Source organism: Carassius carassius, chromosome 21, assembly GCF_963082965.1.
Source record: "Carassius carassius chromosome 21, fCarCar2.1, whole genome shotgun sequence".
Lineage (NCBI taxonomy): Eukaryota > Metazoa > Chordata > Actinopteri > Cypriniformes > Cyprinidae > Carassius > Carassius carassius.
In genome coordinates, this window is record NC_081775.1 from 15,842,416 (window position 1) to 15,864,365 (window position 21,950).

At 41.8% G+C, this 21,950-nt stretch overlaps 1 protein-coding gene across 1 annotated transcript in view; it reads left to right on the top strand.

The window, feature by feature from the left end:
- Positions 1-19,299, top strand: part of ghra (growth hormone receptor a) — a 38,874-nt gene extending 19,575 nt beyond the window's left edge. The window contains exons 3-9 of the mRNA XM_059503471.1: positions 13,356-13,488; positions 14,001-14,167; positions 15,394-15,572; positions 17,108-17,261; positions 17,387-17,477; positions 17,755-17,824; positions 18,376-19,299. Coding sequence (XP_059359454.1) covers positions 13,356-13,488; positions 14,001-14,167; positions 15,394-15,572; positions 17,108-17,261; positions 17,387-17,477; positions 17,755-17,824; positions 18,376-19,299 — 1,718 coding nt within the window. The remainder of the gene's footprint in view (positions 1-13,355; positions 13,489-14,000; positions 14,168-15,393; positions 15,573-17,107; positions 17,262-17,386; positions 17,478-17,754; positions 17,825-18,375) is intronic.
- The last annotated feature ends 2,651 nt before the right edge of the window (positions 19,300-21,950 follow it).

The window sequence follows — 21,950 nt, forward strand, 5'->3', positions numbered from 1 at the left end:
GTGTTTTGCCTTTATTTTACTGTCCATTAAATTTACCTACCTTTTCTTGTAAACCGATAAAAATCAATCCATGCCGATAAACATCCTTGGAGATGTTTAATCCACAAGAACTCTGACCATTATTCCTGCTTGCTGGCGTTCACATCAATCCACAAGTCTTTCTGTTATGTTAGGCTATTTTCATTAGACTCAATATAAAAGCAGTTATAGCATTCTTTTACATTACTGAGCATAGCAAATAAATTGGTTTTAAAATGGTAGCCACTCATGTTTATCATTTAGTCTGCTTGTCACCGACAAAAAACAATTAATACAGTCACATTACTATATGAAATAGCCTATGAGCCAGCCCATATTCACTAGATTTTATACAGGTGTTACTATTATGTAATTATGTAAATAGTGAACAGTTGTGATATCAGTGTAAGTTACTGCTTTTTGCCGTGGTGTGACTTCTCAATTTTTGCAGACAATGCAAAGGCAGATTACAGTAACTTCACAGTAAAAAATCAAGTTTGAGTTCAGTTTTTTAATCTACATAATTTTCATTACTAAAACATTTAATTGCCAGATTTCCAGTGTCCTACCTATAATTAATTTGTCTGGACAAATAAAAAACTTTAACGTAATTTTTATCAGTTTCAAACTCTAGCAAGTTCAGGTCTTTTGCCTTTGTAGGGCAGTATATAGAATAGTAATATTCAGTTTTATTGAAATATAAAATAGAATATTATGAATAACAATGCTTTTGCTACCTTTATGAATCTTGAAAGCTTTAGTGCCCTATTCATTATAATTGAATGGAAAAAAGGGGCCTGGACATTATTCAGAATTTCTCAAATTTTCAATATTGGGTGATCTATATTGCTTTATAGGAAGTGTGTGTCTCTAACATAGGGTCATCTCTCTCACTCTTCTCCATAACCGAAGCCCGTCCTCTTTGCCCCCCTTACAGCAAAATGTTTTTTTAAAGGACCAAGAGGAGCAGGTGGTGCATGTGCTAGACTGTCAGTGAGTATTTTTATGTGCTGGTCTGTACGACTGATGTTAGTCTGACACAAATTCTTATGCTCAGCACAGTTCTGGAAGCACCGTTTTCATAATGTCTGTCTGTCAACTGTTTTCCTCATATATTAGGTAGAATCTGAGGGGTGCCAAAGCCAAAATCAGTTTTTGAGAAGACCGATATCTGATGATTTAAAATCACTAGAGTCTCTTTAAAAATATTCTGAGATTTGCCAGACATCTGTGTGCTTGTAGTATATAAATCTGTTAAGAGCAGGAAATTATAGTATTAAAGGGTTAGTTCACCCAAAAATGAAAATTAGCCTATAAATTATACTCACCCTCAAGTCATCCTAGGTGTATATGACTTTCTTCTTTCAGACTCCAGTCGGAGTTATATAAAAAATGGTCTTTGATCTTTCAAGCTGTTTAATGCCACTCAGCAGGTGTTGCAGTGCATCAGTCCAAAAGAAATTAAATAAAAAGTGCCCATCCTTAATAAAAAGTGTCTCACACAGCTCTGGGGAGTCCTACTGTAGTGAATTACACAATATTCAGTTTAATCTAGCTTGCACTCACTGTTGTACACGGAAACATTTCCGGGGGAATTACGTATGAGGTCAGCTTTGCACATGACATTTTTAATTACCAGTAATAAACATTGAAAGCATTGAAACGGTCACCCCATATGACCCTGCAGGAATGGATCTTTCTTAGAGACCTTCTTTCCATGGGACTTTAATTAGGCGTAATTTGGAAAGCTCTTCCTTTGGATGGTTTCCGAGGGAAAATCTGTCCCTATCAGATTTTACCTACACAAGCAAATCATCTTTCTTAAGCCTTTCTTAAGCTAAGGAACCAATTTGCATAAAAGTTATTTACACAGAGTTGTTTGCTGCTGTAATTCCTGCTTTCTGAAATTTAATTGATTATTTTAATTGTGTTTTGGACTAAATATTCAACCACTTTAGAGGCAGTTATGCCGTGGGTCAGAAGGCTTTTCAGATGTGCTCATTAGTGACTGTGAATGTGTGTGTGTGATTGGTAATTAGATTTGAGGGACTAGGAGAATAAAAACAGCATAATAACTGCTGTCATATTTTGTGCTCATTATTTGGCTTGTTTATTAACCAAGTGGACCTTTTGTTCCTTAGGTCAGAAAAATGAGTTTCAAAAAAATACATTTTTAAAGTGTTTCTGGCAACAACAGCGATGGTAAAAGTTGTTTCTACTTCACCTTTTAAGTCAAAAATGTAATTGAACACCTAAAGCAAAAAGTTAAGCTTTTAACATAATAGTCTTTCAAATAAAAAGAGTGATTTGCTATCTCAACCATTTTATTTAAATGAAGAGAAGCTTTCTGTGTTTTTTCTTAATACAGGCTTTCAGAGCAAATGAAGGTTAACAAAGCAGTAAATGGTATGTTTTAGCTTCTTTTATGTGTTTGCCATATGAATGAAGACAATCATGAGCTCTGGATTTACGTTGAGCCATTGCTGTTTGTTTATTATTTGTTTATTATTGTATATTTACTTCTAAATAAGTTGTAAAGCATATTGGTTAAAATGTTTGTGAAACCAGTTGCCATCGAATAAATTGAAAAACAACCAGCTATCTGTGGATAGTGCATAGATGATAATCATAATGTTCTGTCTCCCTATGATAAAGGTTTGGAATCCCTGTCTGGTAATGAACGCATCCATATGCTAATGGGACATAATGTTCTCATGTCGTTGTCCAAAAACATAAAAATACAAACAGCATTTTCTGCTCTCTTGAAGGAAACTGTTGCAGATGATGAGACTCATGTGACATTTTTTTCCCCTTGTAATTTATATCCATGCACATTCATCCAAAAACTATGAGTAGGAAATATTCTTTACATGTTTTCATGTTTGTTTATAGCACCACACCAGCATACATAATGTAATGGTAAATTTGCCAGCTATCGCAGTTTTCACCTGTCAGTGTGCTGTAAACCCACTGTACTATTCATACATTACCATTTAAAAAGTCTGGGTCTGTAAGATTTTTAAAATGTTTTTGAAAAAAGTCTTACCAAGGCTGCAATTATTTGATCCATATTAGTAAAAACAGTAATATTGTATAGTATTATTACAATTAAAAAAAGTTTCCTATTTTAATATATTTTAAAATATTATTTATTCCTCTTATGACACAGCTGAATTTTGAGCAGCCATTACTCCAGTCTTCACTGTCATATGATTCTTCAGAAATAATTATAATATGCTGATTATAAATGATGAAAGCAAAACCTTGATACATTTTTCCAGGGTTTGTTGATGAAAAAAAAAGTTCTAAAGATAAACAGAATAAATTTGAAATAGAAAGATTTTGAAACATTATACAGTAAAGGTCTTTAGTGTCAGTTTAGAACAATATAATGCATCCTTGCTGAATAAAAGTATTATTTCTTTAAAAAATTAGTTTATTATTTTTACTGTATGCAGTAATTGTTTAAGGTTCTGTGTTTGAAATGTTCAGTTTGAGTACATAACATTCTTAAAAATTGTGAATAAAAATCCCCTTCGATCTTTAAGGAGTTTGTATTTAATTTATTAATTTATCAATTCTTTCATGAAATCAACTGCTGTTTTTAGAAAGATTTGATATTTACAAACCTTGGTGGCTAGCTGTTTCTCTATTTAAAGACAACTCAATGAAGCAAAGCCATGTTATCAAGGTAACATTCTGATTTAAATTAAATGCACTAATGTGACGTACTTCTTAGTGCTTACTTTAAGTTCTTCAGTGTAAGTAGGGCACAGTGATGCTCACTGTCAAATGAGTTTCACATGGTTCTAGAATGACGCACAACTGTAACAGCATACATACAGAAGCTAACAAGCCCTTATGTAAGTGCTCTCATAAGTGCACATGTGTAACTGACACTGTGCAAGTGGACACATGCTATCTGACAGTCTCTTAGCTTCGCTGAAGTACGCACTTTCTTCTGATTCTGCTATTAAACTGTCGTCTTTGCAGCAAATGAGCTGGAAAAGATGGTGCGTCTGCTCAGCAGCTCATAACCCTGAGCCAATCAAGACATTTGCTGGGCAGCCAGTGATAAAGGTGCTTTTTCAAGTGATCGCAATCCATCAAGATGGTTTAATTGCTGAAATGTGGTCTATTTATTCAGAAGTTTGCGGCTCGCTGAAGTGGAAAACATTTGTCCTGGCTTTCTGTCTGGGCTGGTATCCTAGTTACTGGTGGTCTGTCTTTGCGGGAAGCTGAGTAAACATCATGATTTTCATTCACGGGAAACCTTCACCCACACAAGCTGTAGCTTTATTTAATTTTTCAAACACGAGGTGTGTGTATAAGCAACTGCATGTTCATTTATTATTCATAAGTACCTGAAATGGAGTGGGGGAAAAAATTAACAGAATCACATGAAGAATTGTAGCCTCATGACTTGCAAAATCAGTGTTTCAAGTTTGAACTGAAAAAAAAAACTAATTTGATTTATTCAGTGGATTTCCTGCTGAAACAAGAAATCCATATTACATTTCATTAATGATTTGTAACATCTCTTGAGTAGGAATCACTGGTCAGTACACATACAAAATATTCATGCATTCAGAACCACATACGTAGATTATAGCGTATTCCACATCTCTGCCAAACATCTGCATGATAGATGAGCTCTATTTTGCACAAGTACTTTGGCTCAAAAGTTTCAACTAGGGCTGGGATAAACGATTATTTTTTAAACGATTAATCTAGCGATAATTTTTTCCGATGCATCGATTAATCTAACGATTAATTTTTCAGACCGATTCGATTTCGATTATCTCCCCATTAATTGACTACTAACAATTTATACATGTTGATTTACATATCTGAATGAAAAAAACATGAATTCCTTAACATTGCAATATATGTTTATTGCTCTTAAAATTATAAAATAAAAGACTGACTAAGAATGCATTACTTTGCACTTGTATAGAGATAGCATTCAATAGCACTCATATTTTGCGTCGACGTATTTTTTGCGTCGACGTCATCGATGACCTCGACGCGTTGTCCCAGCCCTAGTTTCAACTTATAGTTCCAACTTCATACGCAAAAACTGCGTAACTCACTGCTTGCATAATTATCAAAAAAAGAGATTGTGGTGAAACATCCCACCCCACAAACAATTTGTGTTCTCTGCTTAATATTATGGGAGATTGTTTTGTAGCAAAGAAAGAAAAAATATGATTTTAATTTACATTCTGTTTTCTCATGAGAGCACCTGGTTTTATTCTTTATAGTTTACCTCATCAAAAGCGTAGCCAAAGCAAATTTTCCACTTGTACCACACCCAATTTGTTTGTGATAAAAAGTTTCCCAAACTGACATCTAACACAGTTGAAACTGGTCCCGAAGTTGTCATTTGGCCTTTTTACAGCTGCTTTTGCAACATTTTTTTAGAGCAAATTGTGTGTGCTCGAAGACCTTCGTGCCTTTCCAACACCAAACCAAATATTGACCAGGAACAATTTACTGATGATAATGTCCCTATCTGTTCTGTCCCCATCCTTTCCGCAGTGGCCCACAAATCATCTTTTCTTCTCAGACCTAATCGCTACCATAGCAGACTCTTTTATTGCACATGCCGGAATTTCTCGGAGGAGGGAGTAGCAATAACAGAGTTTTGGGAGTCAGAAAGGGGAAGAGAGAGAGTTCTAGACACGGAGAAAATCCAGACTAAAGCTTTAGTGTCTATTAGTAATTTAGGTAGCTCTGTGTCATTCTCATATGCTGTTCCTTCTTTTTTATACATGGTACACAAAAGGAGCATTATGAAAAATTTTATGTAGTTATAGAGCAGCAGAGATTTTTATTAAATGATGACTGAGAATGGCTGAAAGATATTTTTTCTTTAATTGGCTAATATAAAAATTTCTATACTATTTAAATAAATCTGTATAAATTAAAAACACTTAAAATGTTTTATTTAAGTGGGAATTAGATAATGGGAAACATAATCTAAATGTAAAAATGAGCATGCACAATTAAAGATCCAATAATTCTAAATTTCTTTGTTGAAGTTCTAATATCTTATATCAATTACTATAGTGATACCAATATATTGTGCATCCCTGGTTTTTGTCGTTTTCAGAAGTTGTTTTAGAAGCATTATGTATCGATATTTATCATTGTATAGTGATTTTGAAGTAGATTTGTTTTTAAAATCACTTAATAATTTGATTTTCTCATTGTAGTAATTCAGCACACCTTTATAAGCAAGGTTTGTGTTTCCGTTTTATGTGTATGTGAATGCGTTCTTGTGAACTCACACACTTAAGCCACTGGAAATCCCTTCCCCACATGATCAGTCCTGACCAGTGTCACTGTGGAGCAGTTTTGTTGCGCTCAGCAGCTGTGGGATGGGGGAAATACATCTTGTTGTCACTAGACGCGGGCTAGACGAAGGAGAATATGGAAAAATGGGTGTGTAAGGGATCCTCAGCAGAAACGTTTCTTCAGAGTAAATTAGATTCTCTTACGAGAGCTCTCTCGTACTGCGTCTTAGCTAAGACGCTACGGGAAAAGTCTCTTTTCACGAAATACTGAAGCAAAAAATTATCCTTAATTTTGTATTTTTGTAAAGCGCATTTGCAGCAGTACACAGCCATAGGCGAGACGGCTCGTTCGCTCATTGGCTTGTTCTGCGGCAACTGCACAGCCTAACAGCTTCGCGCCCTTCTTGCCACTTCCCGCCGAAACGGGTGTGGCCCAACCTATAAAAGGAGCTCGAAAAGGCTGACTCACCTGATTTTTCATCTCTTCAGCGAAGCTCACGCATCGCTGGATCACGGAGGAAGCAAGCGCCGTCTGAGAAAGCACATCAGCAGGACGAGCCATTCTGAAGCTGCTGGCATCGCCGCCTTCCATTGCCGTTCCTGCTGCGCTATCCGGCGCCTATATCCTTTCAATCCTATTATATACAAGCTGTTCTTTATGTGTGTGTGTGTGTTCGCCCTGCGACACACACTCGTAAAAGAGCTCGCGTCTTTTTTAAGATGCCTTCCTGCGGCTCGTCAGAGCCCCACTCAGCGAGGGAGACCGGTACGTCATCTGTGTCTCCTGCCTGGGTGAAGATCATGCAGCGCTCGCTCGCTGACGGCGGATGCCCCCACTGCGAGCTGTTGCCATGGTGACTCTGAGGACTCGCCTGGCCTTTTTCTCTGAGCCTGCATTCTCCGCTGCGCTGAGGCGCCGTAAAAGCATCGCTTCCAGCGGATTCCGGAACCGTCTTCAGCTCAACCGAGCTCACCGGTTCGCCCTGCTTCACCGGCCCCCCCTGCATCGCTTCCCGGTGGGCAGCGCCCGCTGTTTGCCGGCGCGTCTTCCGAGGAAGTCGATCTCAGGGCCGCGTTGGGGGAAGAGGACACGCGCTCTCTGCTAGCTTCTGCTCAGAAGCCCAGCAGACGAGCTGACATCGAGAAGGAGCCGGGGCGAATGCTCGTGTTGGCCGCGATGAGTCTCGGCCGCGAGTGGTTTGCACCAGCGCCCCCCCCTCTCGTTCCCGGCTGGATGGTATTTCCCTTTCAGATGAGCGTACTTCTCAAAGCCCGCCTCATTTCTTCCTGAGCTTCACGAAGAGGTGGCGAAGGCTTGGAACGCTCCATATTCAGCACGAACTCGTTCGTCTGTCTCACTAGCATTCTCCACACTGATGATGCTAAAAACAGGAACTACCACTCACTTCCGCCGGTGGAACAGGCGATAGCGACGCACCTTTGTCCGCCCTCTGCTGGACGGCGGCAAAAGCGGTGTTGCCATCTAAAGCCTCCTGTGTGACGCTGCGTCGGCACTACTAACGATGGCTGCTTCATCGAAGCGCAGGTGTACGAGTTCCGCTGTGGCCGAGCTCTCACCCAAGCGCGCCGCTGTTTCAGTTCCAGGAATTGTGACTGTCTCAGCGTTTTCTGCAATGCGCAAGCCTGCACAGTTGCCCGCTTGCCTGCACACAAAAGCCGTTATCACAACAGCTTCAGCAACGCAGCTCGAGACCCCCGTTCTCGCTCTACTGGCCGTCGCCCCGCGCCGCGGGGACCGCGGCAGAGGATTACGGTGAGGCCGGGAGCCCCGAAGCCATCCTGGGAAAGCCATCTACGCATGCTGCATGACGCTGCGTCGGCACTACACACGATGGCTGCTTCATCGAAGCGCCGGTGTACGAGTTCCGCTGCGGCCGGGCTCTCACCTAAGCGCACCGCTGTTTCAGTTTCCAGAGATTGTGACTGTTTCAGCGTTGTTTGCAATGCGCAAGCCTGTACGGTTGCCCGCTTGCCTGCACACGAAAACCGTTATCACGGCTACCCAGATATTTCCCGAAAAAGGTGTAATTTCTGGTGTCCCGGCCACGGCCGATGGTGCTATAAATGTAGTGACGATGCCCACTGCTCAGTGCCCATCTCCGCATATAAGCACAGCCCTTCACACAGGGCTCGCGCCTATAAAAGCGACTCAAGTCGATCACGCGCACTACATAGTAGACGTGCCCACTCCTCAGTTCCCACAATCACTATGTCACACGCGTCATGTGGTTTCTGTAAAAACGAAACCCGTGCACGTTCGTCCGGCCACGGCCGATGGTGCTATAAATGTGATGACGATGCCCACTCCTCAGTGCCCATCTCCACATGTAAGCACAGCCCTGCACACAGGGCCTGCGCCCATAATGTCGACTCAAGTCGGTCGCGCACACTGCATAGTAAACGTGCCCACCCCTTAGTGCCCACAATTACTATGTCACACGCGTCATGTGGTTTCTGTAAAAACGAAACCCGTGCATGCTCGTCCGGCCACGGCCGATGGTGCTATAAATGCAGTGACGATGCCCACTACCCAGTGCCCATCTCCACATGTAAGCACAGCCCTGCACACAGGGCTAGCGCACATAAGATCGACACAGATCGGTCGAGCGCGCCGCATAGTAAACGTGCCCACTTCCCAGTGCCCACATACACTATGTCACATACGGCGCGGGGCTTCTGTAAAAACGAGGCCCGTGCACGTACATTCTGCACAGGCAGACAGCGAGTTGAAAGTGGTAAAAGTGCACACATGCAGCCCACGGTTACTCGCAGATATATCGAGTCCCACGGGACCCGCTCAGCCTCCCTCCAGTCGGTTAAGCGCCGGAACGGGGTCGAGGAAGAGCGATCTGCCCGCTGTGATCAGCGCGCTCCCCGCCTCAGATGCGCAGCACACTCGAGCGCCGCCGTTGCCCAGTCAACAGAGCGCGTTTCGCATCCAGCCCTTAGCCATTCATGCAGATGCATGGTCAGTGCTTCCAGGGGTTTCGGATTGGGTGCTAGGCATTATAAAGAGAGGCTACTCGCTACAGTTTTCTCGACGCCCACCGTGCTTTTCAGCGCGCATCGAAACTACGGTCAAAACAGAAGTAGCACACATACTTCGGGCCGAAATATCAAAACTGTTGAGCAAAGGGGTTGTAGAGCCTGTGTCTCAAAGCGAGGGGGGGCTGTACAGCAGATACTTTCTGGTGCCCAAGAGAGACGGGGGTCTCTGGCCCATACTGGATCTAAGACAGCTGAACAGGCATTGATGAAACGCAGTTTCAAAATGCTCACGACCAGGAAGCTCCTCGCGCAGATTCGCAGAGAGGACTGGTTCATGTCAATAGATCTGAAGGACGCGTATTTTCAAATACAGATAGCGTCAAACCACAGGCGATATTTGAGATTCGCCTTCGAGGGCCAGGCATACCAGTTTGCAGTCCTGCCATTCGGCTTGTCCGTAGCTCCTCGTACGTTTACGAGGTGCATGGATGCAGCGCTCGCTCCTCTTAGACTCAGAGGCATACGAGTGCTGAATTATTTGGACGACTGGCTGGTTCTGGCCCGATCATGAGCGGAGCTCATGGACCACAGAGCCGTTTTACTCTATCACCTCGAGAAGCTCGGCCTCAGTGTCAATTGGGTGAAGAGTTCGCTGAACCCCAGTCAGACGATCCTGTTTCTGGGTATAGTTCTGAACTCGTGTTCCATGACGGCGCGGCTGTCACCACAGCGCGCGATGGGCATTCAGCGTGCAGCGAGTTCTTTCCGCTGTGGCGCGACTGTGTCGCTCAAACACTGTCAAAAGATGCTGGGTTTCATGGCCTCAGCATCTCCGGTTCTGCGGCTGGGCCTGCTCCGCATGCGCCCCCTGCAGTTCTGGCTGAAGGCTCGGGTGCCGCGCAGAGCGTGGGCGTCTGGCCGGCTGCATTTCAAGGTCGATCAGAGCTGTGTTGCGGCTCTAGCACCTTGGACAGCGAACGGCTGGTACCGATCAGGTGTAAGCCTGGGGACTTCCCCGAGTGTGAAAATGGTGTCGACGGACGCCTCCACTTCGGGATGGGGAGCGCTGCTCGAAGGCAGACCGTCCTTTGGCCTATGGTCAGAACGGAAAAAGCTCCATCATATCAACTGCCTGGAAATGCTGGCAGTGGAGAACGCGCTGACGCGCTTTTGTCCCCATATCAAGGATCACCACGTCATAGTCCGTTCGGACAACATGTCCGTGGTGTCTTACATAAATCGCCAGGTCGGTCTCGGGTCCCGAAACCTGTGCAGGCTGACGGAACGCCTCCTGATTTGGGCTCAGCGCAACGTGTGCTCGCTGAGAGCAGTGCATGTGCCTGGACTGCAGAATCTGGGTCCAGACAGGCTGTCCAGAGGCAATGTTCCTACGGGCGAATGGTCTCTACACCCGCAAACAGTCTGGCTGTTGTGGGAGAGATTTGGCATGGCGGAGGTGGACCTCTTTGCGTCCCACGAAAACGCTCACTGCCCCGCGTTCTTTTCCAAGAACGAAAGCGCGCTGTCACGGAGATGGCCGTGCTGCCCGCTTTATGCGTTCCCTCCCATCTCCCTCCTTCCGCAGGTGATAGAACGGGTGAGAGAAACGAGATGTTCAATACTGCTTGTAGCACCTCTTTGGAAGAACCAACCATGGTTCCCAGATTTGATGCAGTTAGCAGATGTCGCCCCGTGGCCGGTACCGTTGAGGAGAGACCTCCTCTCGCAGGCCAGGGGCTCGATTTGGCACCCTCAACCGGAGTTGTGGTCCCTCTATGTATGGGCACTCAATGGTTACCCGCTGATCTCGCAGTGGGAGTGCTAAATACCATCACTCAGGCTAGAGCTCCGTCGACACGACGTCTGTATGCCTCGAAGTAGTCTGTGTTCTCCAGCTGGTGCACAGCTCGAGGTTATTCACCCCTTAGTTGTGAGGTGACGGAGGTCCTCTCCTTCCTTCAGGAGCTGTTGGATAAGGGCAGAGCCCCATCCACGCTCAAAGTTTATGTGGCTGCCATCGCGGCGTTTTCTGAAACGGCGTCCGGTCAGTCAATAGGAAGGAATGATTTAGTCATCCGGTTCCTCAGAGGAGCTAGGAGGCTGAATCCTCCCAGACCTCTGTCAGTCCCTATGTGGGACCTCGCAGCGGTTTTGGAGGCCTTGAAAGGTCCCCCTTTCAAGCCTATCCAATCGATTAGCCTTCAGCATCTGTCGTTCAAGACAGTATTCTTGTTGGCTCTCGCTTCTGTGAAGCGTGTGGGTGATTTGCACGCGCTCTCGGTGAGCCAGTCGTGCTTGGAGTTTGGGCCCAATGACTCAAGAGTCATACTCAAACCTAGGCACGGTTATGTGCCGAAATCCCTCAACACACCGTTTCGGGCTCAGGTTATTGCCCTGTCTGCCCTGACGGTGTCAGGGGAGGATGGAGACTCGAGTCTTCTTTGCCCTGTCAGGGTTTTAAGAGCTTATGTGTCTCGCTCTGCTGCCTTTCGGCAGACGGAGCAGCTATTTGTCTCGTTCGGTGGGCGTTCCAAAGGAATGGCTGTTTCGAGACAGACTCTATCCAGATGGATAGTTGACGCCATAGCGTTAGCTTATGCTTCCAGGGGCCTTCAGTGCCCGTTGGGCGTCAGAGCACACTCCACAAGGGGCATCGCCTCGTCGTGGGCGTGGTCTACTGGGATCTCCTTGCAGGATATATGTATGGCGGCAGGTTGGGCCTCGCCGTCTACATTTATCAGGTTCTATAACCTGGAGGTTCCCGCCTTGCAAGCAAGGCTGCTGTCGGTATAGGCGAATCAGGGCCCTGAGGGGAATTCTGAGTTCACGAGCGCTATGCGCTGCCGACTGTTATATGGGCAGTATTGCGTAAGACCCGCATTGCCACATTGGTCAGGCCTTGCCTCGGCTGTGTGACGTCATATTGCCGCATCTACGGATGCTGCTAGATATGGGACGGAGGGCTTTTTCCCTTTTCTGTCCTGGACTCTCTGTGAGTCCCTCAGGTGACTGTGCACTGTAAATCCTGGGCGTTGCTTCAGGTTTATTGGTGTGTGATCCCTGCGCGCACGGTGTTTTACATTGGGTTCCCGTAGCATCTTAGCTAAGACGCAGTACGAGAGAGCTCTCGTAAGAGAACGTACTCGGTTACTAAACGTAACCTCGGTTCTCTCTAGAAGAGCGAACGAGTACTGCGTTCTCTGCCGTGCGCACGATTCACTCTGGTTCGCTTCGGCGATGAAATAAATCAGGTGAGTCAGCCTTTTCGAGCTCCTTTTATAGGTTGGGCCACACCCGTTTCGGCGGGAAGTGGCAAGAAGGGCGCGAAGCGCCCTTATTGGTCTGATGTTGCATCAGCCCGCGCTCGATAGGCTGTGCAGTTGCCGCAGAACAAGCCAATGAGCGAACGAGCCGTCTCGCCTATGGCTGTGTACTGCTGCAAATGCGCTTTACAAAAATACAAAATTAAGGATAATTTTTTGCTTCAGTATTTCGTGAAAAGAGACTTTTCCCGTAGCGTCTTAGCTAAGACGCAGTACTCGTTCGCTCTTCTAGAGAGAACCGAGGTTAAGTTTAGTAACCGAGTACGTTTTTTAACAGCCTTCTTCATCCCCAAAGCCGCTATTAATTTAACCTGGATTTACTCTTGCAGTTACAATTTAGAAACACTGTCATAGAAAATCTTGATACCTTTAGCCGATTTGGTGCCACGTGCAAGCTCTGCTGATTTATACTGCAGTTAGGAAAGGAGCGGAGAAATAGAGGACGAGAAATCAATTGCACCCTCCAAGGCTTATTTATGGCTGCGCAAAAGCAGAGGACGGAGAGGTCTGCTGGTAAACTTGGCACCAGAGGAGCTCAACTGCAGAGCACAGAGCTGACAATGAGCCAAAAGATAGCATACTGTACATACAGTACATACAGTGTATAATAAGAATAATTTATGTATTTATTTGTCTATCTAAACAATAATATATAAAGGCTGTTCGTTCATTTTATAGCCCGTTCTATTTTCTTTTCCTGTTTCAGATCCAAGCAGAGGACCTCATTTTACGGGCTGCCGCTCCAGAGAGCAGGAGACCTTTCGTTGCTGGTGGAGCGCTGGGACCTTCCAGAACCTCACCGAGCCTGGGGCTCTCAGGGTCTTCTACATGACAAAAAAGTAAGAGACAAACACTGAAAGACACAGACACAAGAAGCAGACCTTGCACTGACACATGTGCAGCTAAAGAAAAGGAAAAATAGAATGATTAGGTTACACAGGACTCAGGAGTATGATAAGACTCATTCTTAAATAGGATTCAGGGTCTAGAAGACTACAAATCAGCTAATTTTATAATATAATATGATATAATATCATATATTTAGTGCTGGGCAACGATTCTTTTATTTTTTTTAATCTTGTTATGCACAAAATTCAATAAAGCATTCAAAAGTAGTGTATTGTGCACTTTTTTTTTATTTAAAGTGCAATAACATTTGGTTTTCAAACAGTTTAAACAAATAAGGTGCTTTTTTGCAGCAGTATTCCTTTTACATAGTAGCAGTTAAAATATTTATTGTAAATCTCAAATTATAACATTAATGTAATCGAATTACATATACTGTACTGAGGTGTCTAATATTTCTATACACCTAATAATATTGTTTTTTTCTTTATTGACTGGTATATAGTGCCCATTCTGAGTGGCAGGAGTGTCCAGACTACACACGTACTGTGAAAAACGAGTGCTACTTCAACAAGACCTTCACACAGATCTGGACCTCCTACTGCATTCAGCTGCGCTCAGTTCGTGAGAACATAACCTATGATGAGGCCTGCTTTACAGTGGAGAACATAGGTGAATTTATAGCTGCACTGTTAGCAATTTATGTAATTTTACAGTACATTTTACAACAATACACTGTATTCATGGTTTTTATTGTAAATGCAAATGCATGATGGGAAATTGATGGACAGTCCTGTAATATTATTGTAACTACACTGTAGAAGCATTGTTTTACAGACACCACAAAGCATTGTGGGATAGCATTAAAACTGGTACTTTCATATTCTTTCTAACATAAAAAAGTCCAGTTTCCATATTAGTATAATGTTATTTTAAGGTTAGTAAAATGTTCCTGCAACATTCTCTCAGTCATTCAAACACCTGCTTTGAACAAGCAAGAAAAAAGAGAAATAAGAACACAAACTACAACTTTCTTCAGCCACAACTCCACAAACAGCATTACCAGCTTCACTTATAGTAATACTAACCAGAATGATTTTATTTCTGTCATGCATCTACAGAAGTTATTATTGAGAATTCACAGAGATTAAGATGTTGATGTCTTATTGAAAATGTTTTTTTGAGATCACCATCATAGAGATCAGGGTTTGCTTCAGTTGTGCTCTTGACCCTCAACTTTTGCTGCAATACTTTTTTCTGCAGCGGTTGCAGTTGTTTTCAGAAAACATTTCTGTTTATATAAAGCAGATCAACAAGTCTGTTTTAATTGCAACCTACTGACTGCACTAAAATGGTTTAAGTGACCCAACTGACATAAAAATAAATAATTTGAAACACTGTTGTGGTTCGTACACTGATGTTTAACAGTGTATAAATTTTGTCTTTGCTAACTTTTTGTTTAAAACATGTTTTAGGTTATTTATACACTCACAGACATCAATATTTTTCGTATGAAACACAACAATGGTGACATGTTTCATGCCAACATACAAAACATGTTCATGGCTCCCAGCATGCATTGCTGCAATTTTGTTTTTCGGGATTGTCACCACTGTTGAGGATTGTACGACAACAATACAAAATAGAACATTTTATTGTATTAATGTTACTGTAATCACAGCAACACTGCTGTATAAACACAGAATTTTATTGTATTAAATCAACAGTATGTTTCTTGTATATTACTTGCTGTAAATTCACGGCAATTAGTTGCCAGGAGTTTCCTGTAAAAATACAATACATTTTTAACAGTGTGTGAAACTGCTCCATGGCGGTTTACACAGTTACAGAATGATCTGTGTTGCAGGTCTGACTTCAAATATTTTGTGACTTTTCAGTGCATCCTGACCCACCAATTGGGCTGAACTGGACTCTACTGAATGTGAGTCGCTCAGGGTTGCACTATGACGTCCTTGTGCGCTGGGCTCCCCCTCTGTCAGCAGATGTGCAGATGGGCTGGATGAGCCTGGAGTACCAGGTTCAGTACCGGGTCAGAAACAACTCCCACTGGGAAATGGTATGTCTTAAAATGTTTCTAGGCAGCTATTAAAGTAACAGTATTGTGTGTGGGAGAGATTCATTTTGATTAAAAGAAATACACATGACTTATAGTCACAGATATTTTTTGCTTTGAACTTTCACCCAGCTACTGAAATTGCAGTATCTATCTATCTATCTATCTATCTATCTATCTATCTATCTATCTATCTATCTATCTATCTATGCTAGCTAGCTAGAGCAAACACTGTAGCATGCATAAATATACAAATGCCGCTTAAATAATTTATCATTCATATTAATGTATTAAAACAAACCTTGGTTACACTTTATTTTAATGTGTCCTTATTACACTGTAATTAATTTACATTTAAGTATTAAGTAATATTAATAAACTAGATGTACTGTACTTACTGTATGGTTTAGGGTTAGGATGCGGGTTTGGTTTAGGGTTAGTTGCATGTAATTATGCATAATTTATTGTTATTACTATAGTAAGTACAGTACATGTAACTTGTAACAAGGGCATCATCAAATTAAGTGTTACCCTAACCTTTAACATTTTTATCAGCCAGTGAGGGTTAAAAATGAGCAGAGCTGTGGCATGAAATAATGTAGACCTAGAGAATCCATCTTTAAAAGAAAGTTTGTGGAGTTCATCGAACCATCACAGAACATTCTGAAGCTGTTTTGATCTTCCTCTCTTGATGTACTCCCAGGCACTGCGGTGGAGGAAATTGGCTGTACCACGCTATTTATTGTATTCTGAGAAATACAATTTGTGTTGGAGACACAACCAGTGTTCATCTACTCTTTCTAAAAGGGTCACTGCTTGTCCAGAGCAGTCATATGTGCTCTGTAATTCAGGCTTAGTTCTGGGAGATCTTTGCATCTGGCAGGATCTTCAGGGGCTCTCTCAGTTTGCACTCCCCGACAGCCACGTTCTCCCGGCCTGCCCAGCGGTCCAGCCCAGCCTGAGCAGACACACGAAAAACCACACCGAGCCACATGTTTAATCACTGCCGTATGTTGGCAGGCCTGAATAGATCAGAGGGGAATGATTCACTGTTACAGTTATTCCTGTAGGCCCTCTGCTGAGGTCACATACAAGCACATTTTTTGGTGTCCTCAAGAGAGTTTCAGATATAAACTTTAAGGATTATTTTTAGTGAGGTTCTTGACAGTTATTCTCTTTGTGGGTTAAAATAAAGCTAGATTAGTACGAAAATGTAAGGCTTGGAGGAGAACAAATAAATAATATTGCTGAGAAAAGCCCCTCAAAGGAAGTCATTATGTTATTATATATGCATTATTTACATATCATTGGCCTACAGTCCACTGTAATCCATTTAGCAATTTGTCAACTAAATTAACATTAAATCTGTTTACCATTTCTCAACACATTAAATTGACAGCCCTGGAAAAAACGTACAGTTCTTTCCACATATCGATTTTTCTCTTTGAGTAAATGTTATGGCTCACAAATGCTAGTTTATTGCTCAATCCCTTGTTTAGTGCTTTTCATATTCACTTTTTCATCATTTCCTATTGCAGCTGGACCTGGAGAGTGGCACACAGCAGTCCATCTACGGTTTACATACTGACAAAGAGTATGAAGTCCGGGTGCGCTGCAAGATGACAGCCTTTGACAACTTTGGTGAATTCAGTGACAGCATCATTGTGCATGTGGCACAGATACCAAGCAAAGGTTAGTCGATGCCAGAAACTTTACTTGTTGTTTGCACAAAGTGAAAGCAGCTGTGCAGCTCAACCATCAGGAATCAGTTAAGCAAATTGCTCCAGGGTAAGAAAAGACCATTTCTCTTTGCACAGAATCAACGTTCCCGACGACGTTGGTGTTGATTTTTGGAATGATTGGAGTGGTGATTCTTCTTGTCCTCCTCATCTTCTCACAGCAGCAGAGGTGAGTTTTTGTTTAAACCTCTTTAAAGTGTATCTCACAAATAGCAACCTAAAATAAAAGACAAAAAAAAAGGTCTGATTCTGAAAAAATCTGATTCTACACAATGAAAACGACGCCCCATTTTTTTATTATTTAAGATTAATATTTACGTTTTTTTTTTTTCACGTTAAGCTATAAGCTGGGAATTGCTCTGTCTACACAACCCCTGGAACAACACACAATTACAAATGCATATAATGGTTTCCATTTACAAAATTTTGCTAATTTGTTTTCACAGGTTGATGGTAATATTTTTACCACCTATTCCTGCACCTAAAATTAAAGGCATCGACCCAGAGCTGCTGAAGGTAATTCTGCATTAAACATGTACAACTTTACATGAACATGTACCTTATTTTGTTAATTCTTTAATAAAAATTAAATTTGTAACTGAAAGTAATGTGTAATGCAGTACATACAGCATGGCAAATGTATTGTCCAGTGTCATAAAAATATTGCCATAAGAATTATTTCAGTGTTGCATTATAAATTTAGACTGGAAAGATTACACCTCTGTGCAAAAATGGCATGAATCACTGCAGAACTTGATTGTTTTGAAAAGGTCAAAATTGTTGACATGTTGTGGGTGTTATCCCATAATTATTAAAACCTACAAAAAGCTTGGGGACTTGTTAATTAAACAACCCTCATACTCCATTTTTAGAGTGATGTGTAAGCATGAAACAATTAAACCCCAAGAGCAATTGAAATCAAACACACCTATGCCCACATAAAAATGTAATGTATGACATACAAATGTTTTTGAAAATGTGTAGTTTTTTTCTATCACAGTTTTATTTATTTTTATAGCACTTATTTCCTATCTAATAACAGCATATATTCTCTCTTTCACTGACAGAATGGAAAGCTTGACCAGCTCAATTCTTTGCTGAGCTGTCAGGATATGTACAAGCCGGACTTCTACCATGAGGATCCATGGGTGGAGTTCATCCAGCTGGACCTTGATGACCCTGCAGAGAAGAATGAGAGCTCTGATACACAACATCTGCTGGGCTTGTCCCGCTCAGGCTCTTCTCACGTCCTGAATTTCAAAAGCGATGAAGATTCAGGTCGTGCTAGCTGCTACGACCCAGAAATCCCAAATCCCGAGGACTTGGCTACCCTTCTTCCTGGCCATTCTGGACGGGGAGATAACCACCCACTGGTTTCCAGAAGCAGCTCGTCCATCCCTGACCTTGGCGTCCAACAGACATCAGAAGTTGAGGAGACGCCCATTCAAAAGAAACCCGCTGTGCCCAGCTGGGTTAACATGGACTTTTATGCCCAAGTAAGCGATTTCACACCAGCAGGAGGAGTGGTGCTTTCACCTGGACAACTGAACAGCTCTCTGGAGAAAAAGAAGGAAGAAGAGAATGAGAAGAAGATACAGTTCCAGCTGATTTCCGATGGAGCCTACACCTCAGAGAACACAGCCAGGCAACTTTCCGCCAACGTGCCGTCCAGCCCTGGTCCTGAGCAGGGGTACCAAACATTTCCAACCCAAGCTGTTGAGGGGAACCTCTGGAACGGGGAGTACCTGGTGTCTACCAGTGATTCCCAGATGCCGTACCTCCTTCCCGAAGCTCCTCCATCCCCCATATTGCCCCCCGTGTCAGACTATACTGTAGTGCAGGAAGTGGATGCCCAGCATAGCCTCCTCCTGAATCCTCCTTCCTCACAGCCTGCGATATGCCCTCACAGCCCAAACAAACACCTCCCAGCAATGCCAACCATGCCCATGGGATATCTCACCCCAGACTTTCTGGGAAACCTGACCCCGTGAAGTTTATGGTCTTATTGTACCTACTCACTGCTGGAAACCAAAGTTGCATGAATGGCGTGACACGGGATGGAAATCCTGCACATTCATTTTCTCTGCTGTACGCTACAAAATGGAAGGAGCTGAAAAGGTTTATTTTGTGTTCGCTGTTGCAGTACTGCTATGCTAGCTCGCCGAGAGAGTTTAAATGTGTTATCAATTTACAATCAGAAACATCAGCTGGTTACATGCAAAAAAAAAAAAAAATACTACAGATATATGCTCGCTTCCTGTGTCAGAGAACCATTTTGAAAATGTGTTTATCTTATTACAAGGATACAGATCTAGAGCTACAGTGGCATTGGGATGAAACAGATTCAATGAGATAAATCCAAACATATCTTTATACTAAATTGTTTACACACAAGTGAAAGTAGTATCGCTTTACTGTGATTTCCTCAACCTGGATTTGCTCGCATACGGAATTTTACAAATATTCCATTGCATCATATTAAGGTTCCCAAAAATATTTTTCTTGAAATCAAAATATTAGAGTTTTGTGGACGAGTCGATATTTTATACCTTGTTAAGGGAACCTGCTTCCTCAGATTTATGGGAGCCGTTTTGAGCGCTGCATGCTCTCTGCACATTTCATCCTCTGCCATAGCCAGATGGATAAACTCAGAAAAATGAACTTTTTCAATATGCTAAAACACTAAAAAAAAATGGGGTTGTGGTGCAGATATGTATTTTAGCATCACTATATAATATTTGCGATCATTACTAGAAAATGTTGAGACAAGTTTTTGTAATTATATTAGCCCACTGAACAAGGTGTTACCTTTGCTTGTTCAAAAAGTGACAAATTAACTTGTCTTTATTTGTATTAATGTATCCAGGGGAATTGTGAAAAGAAAGTGCTTGTAGAGTCTTTGTTGTGCAATGCAAACTGTATGGCAAGTTTTCTTATGAGTTACCTTTGTGCATGTAGCAGTTTTATATTGAAGAAGACACTATAAATCTATATGTGCATTTACAATGGGAGTTACATTACAGCAGCGGTTCTCAATTCCAGTCCTCGCGCCCACTGCTCTGCATATTTTGCACGTTTCTCTTTGTTAACACACCTGATTCAGATAATCAGCTCGTTAGAAATGAAATGTGCAGCGTCTTTAAACATGGACAATCAATACAATTTAAATTCACGTCTTGCACACTTCAATGCACTTCGATTAGAACATATAGCTACGTTCGCTTCGAACTGGAATCATGGCTGAATATCATGTGATGTCCACTTCACAGGGCACTTTTGTTCGAATAGAACAAATGTCTGAAGCGCCAACCGTCAAGAGAAACGTTCAAAATGTGCAGAGCAGTGGGGCGCGAGGACTGCAATTGAGAACCGCTGCATTACAGGATAGCTGGGAAAGATGTGCCAATTTTTGGACTTGTTTTATTAGACAAAGACTTGCCATTAAAAAAAGGCTAAAATTCTTGTCAGGACAGTTAATTAAGTGATGTCCTCTAGAAACAGCCTGTAAAGCTGCTTTTAACTACAGCTCTTTTGTGAAATCATGCATTATAATAGAAGAAATAATAACTGGAGAATTAAAAACTATCTTTTTTTTATTTACAACAATAGACTTTTAAGAGTTCTCAAGCCACCCAGTCTGTGAATTTCTCACAAATGTAATTCTGTGCTGTTGATAAGTTTGTATAGAAAAAGTATTGCTTGTTAAGTTGTATAGATGAGCTTATTTTGAGCGCTTTGTGACTCTTATGTGTTCTCTGTTTTTAGAGAATCACAGTAGAGGTATATGATGGTTAAGAAGGAGGCTTTAAATTACAAGCTCAGTTGGTCCTGGGTTTGCCTATGATCCTTGCATACTGGCTCCTGATTTGTTTTAGGTGTCTATTGTAGTTGCAGACTTGCAGTGCCTTCCAAAAGCATTTAATTTTCTTCTGATTTTGAATTGATTTATTTGTGCCCCCAAAGTGTTTGATTTTTTAGGTTATTTGTGCCCCAAACTTTTACAAGTATATTAAAGGTACACCGCCAGTTTGGCAAATCATTTGACACAATGAATTGCACTTAATGATTAATATTGCATATTCCAACAGAAGCTAAAGGAATAGTTCAGTAGTTCAATTCCATCTGTATTTAAACAGATTCTTCAGGCAGATCACAGCCTCATCATTTACAAAAACAAAAGACAATGACTTTAAAGACCATAAAAGTCATCAATATGACTTTGTGTGATGAACAAACCAAAATTGAAGCTGTTATTCAGTGATAATGTTCAGTTCCATTGAGACTGGGTCTTGAACACGCTTAAAAATAAAAGGTTCCTTTTGCAGTGATGCCATAGAAGAATCATATTTGGTTCCACAAAGAACCTTTCAGTGAACAGTTCCTAAAAGAACCATTTTTAAGAATAAAAAACAAAAACAATTATATATATATATATATATATACACGATATATATATATATATATACGGTATATATATATATACGATATATATATATATATATACGATATATATATATATATATATATACATATATATAGATAGATATATATATATAGATATAGATATAGATAGATAGATAGATAGATAGATAGATAGATAGATAGATAGACAGACAGACAGACAGACAGATAGATAGATAGA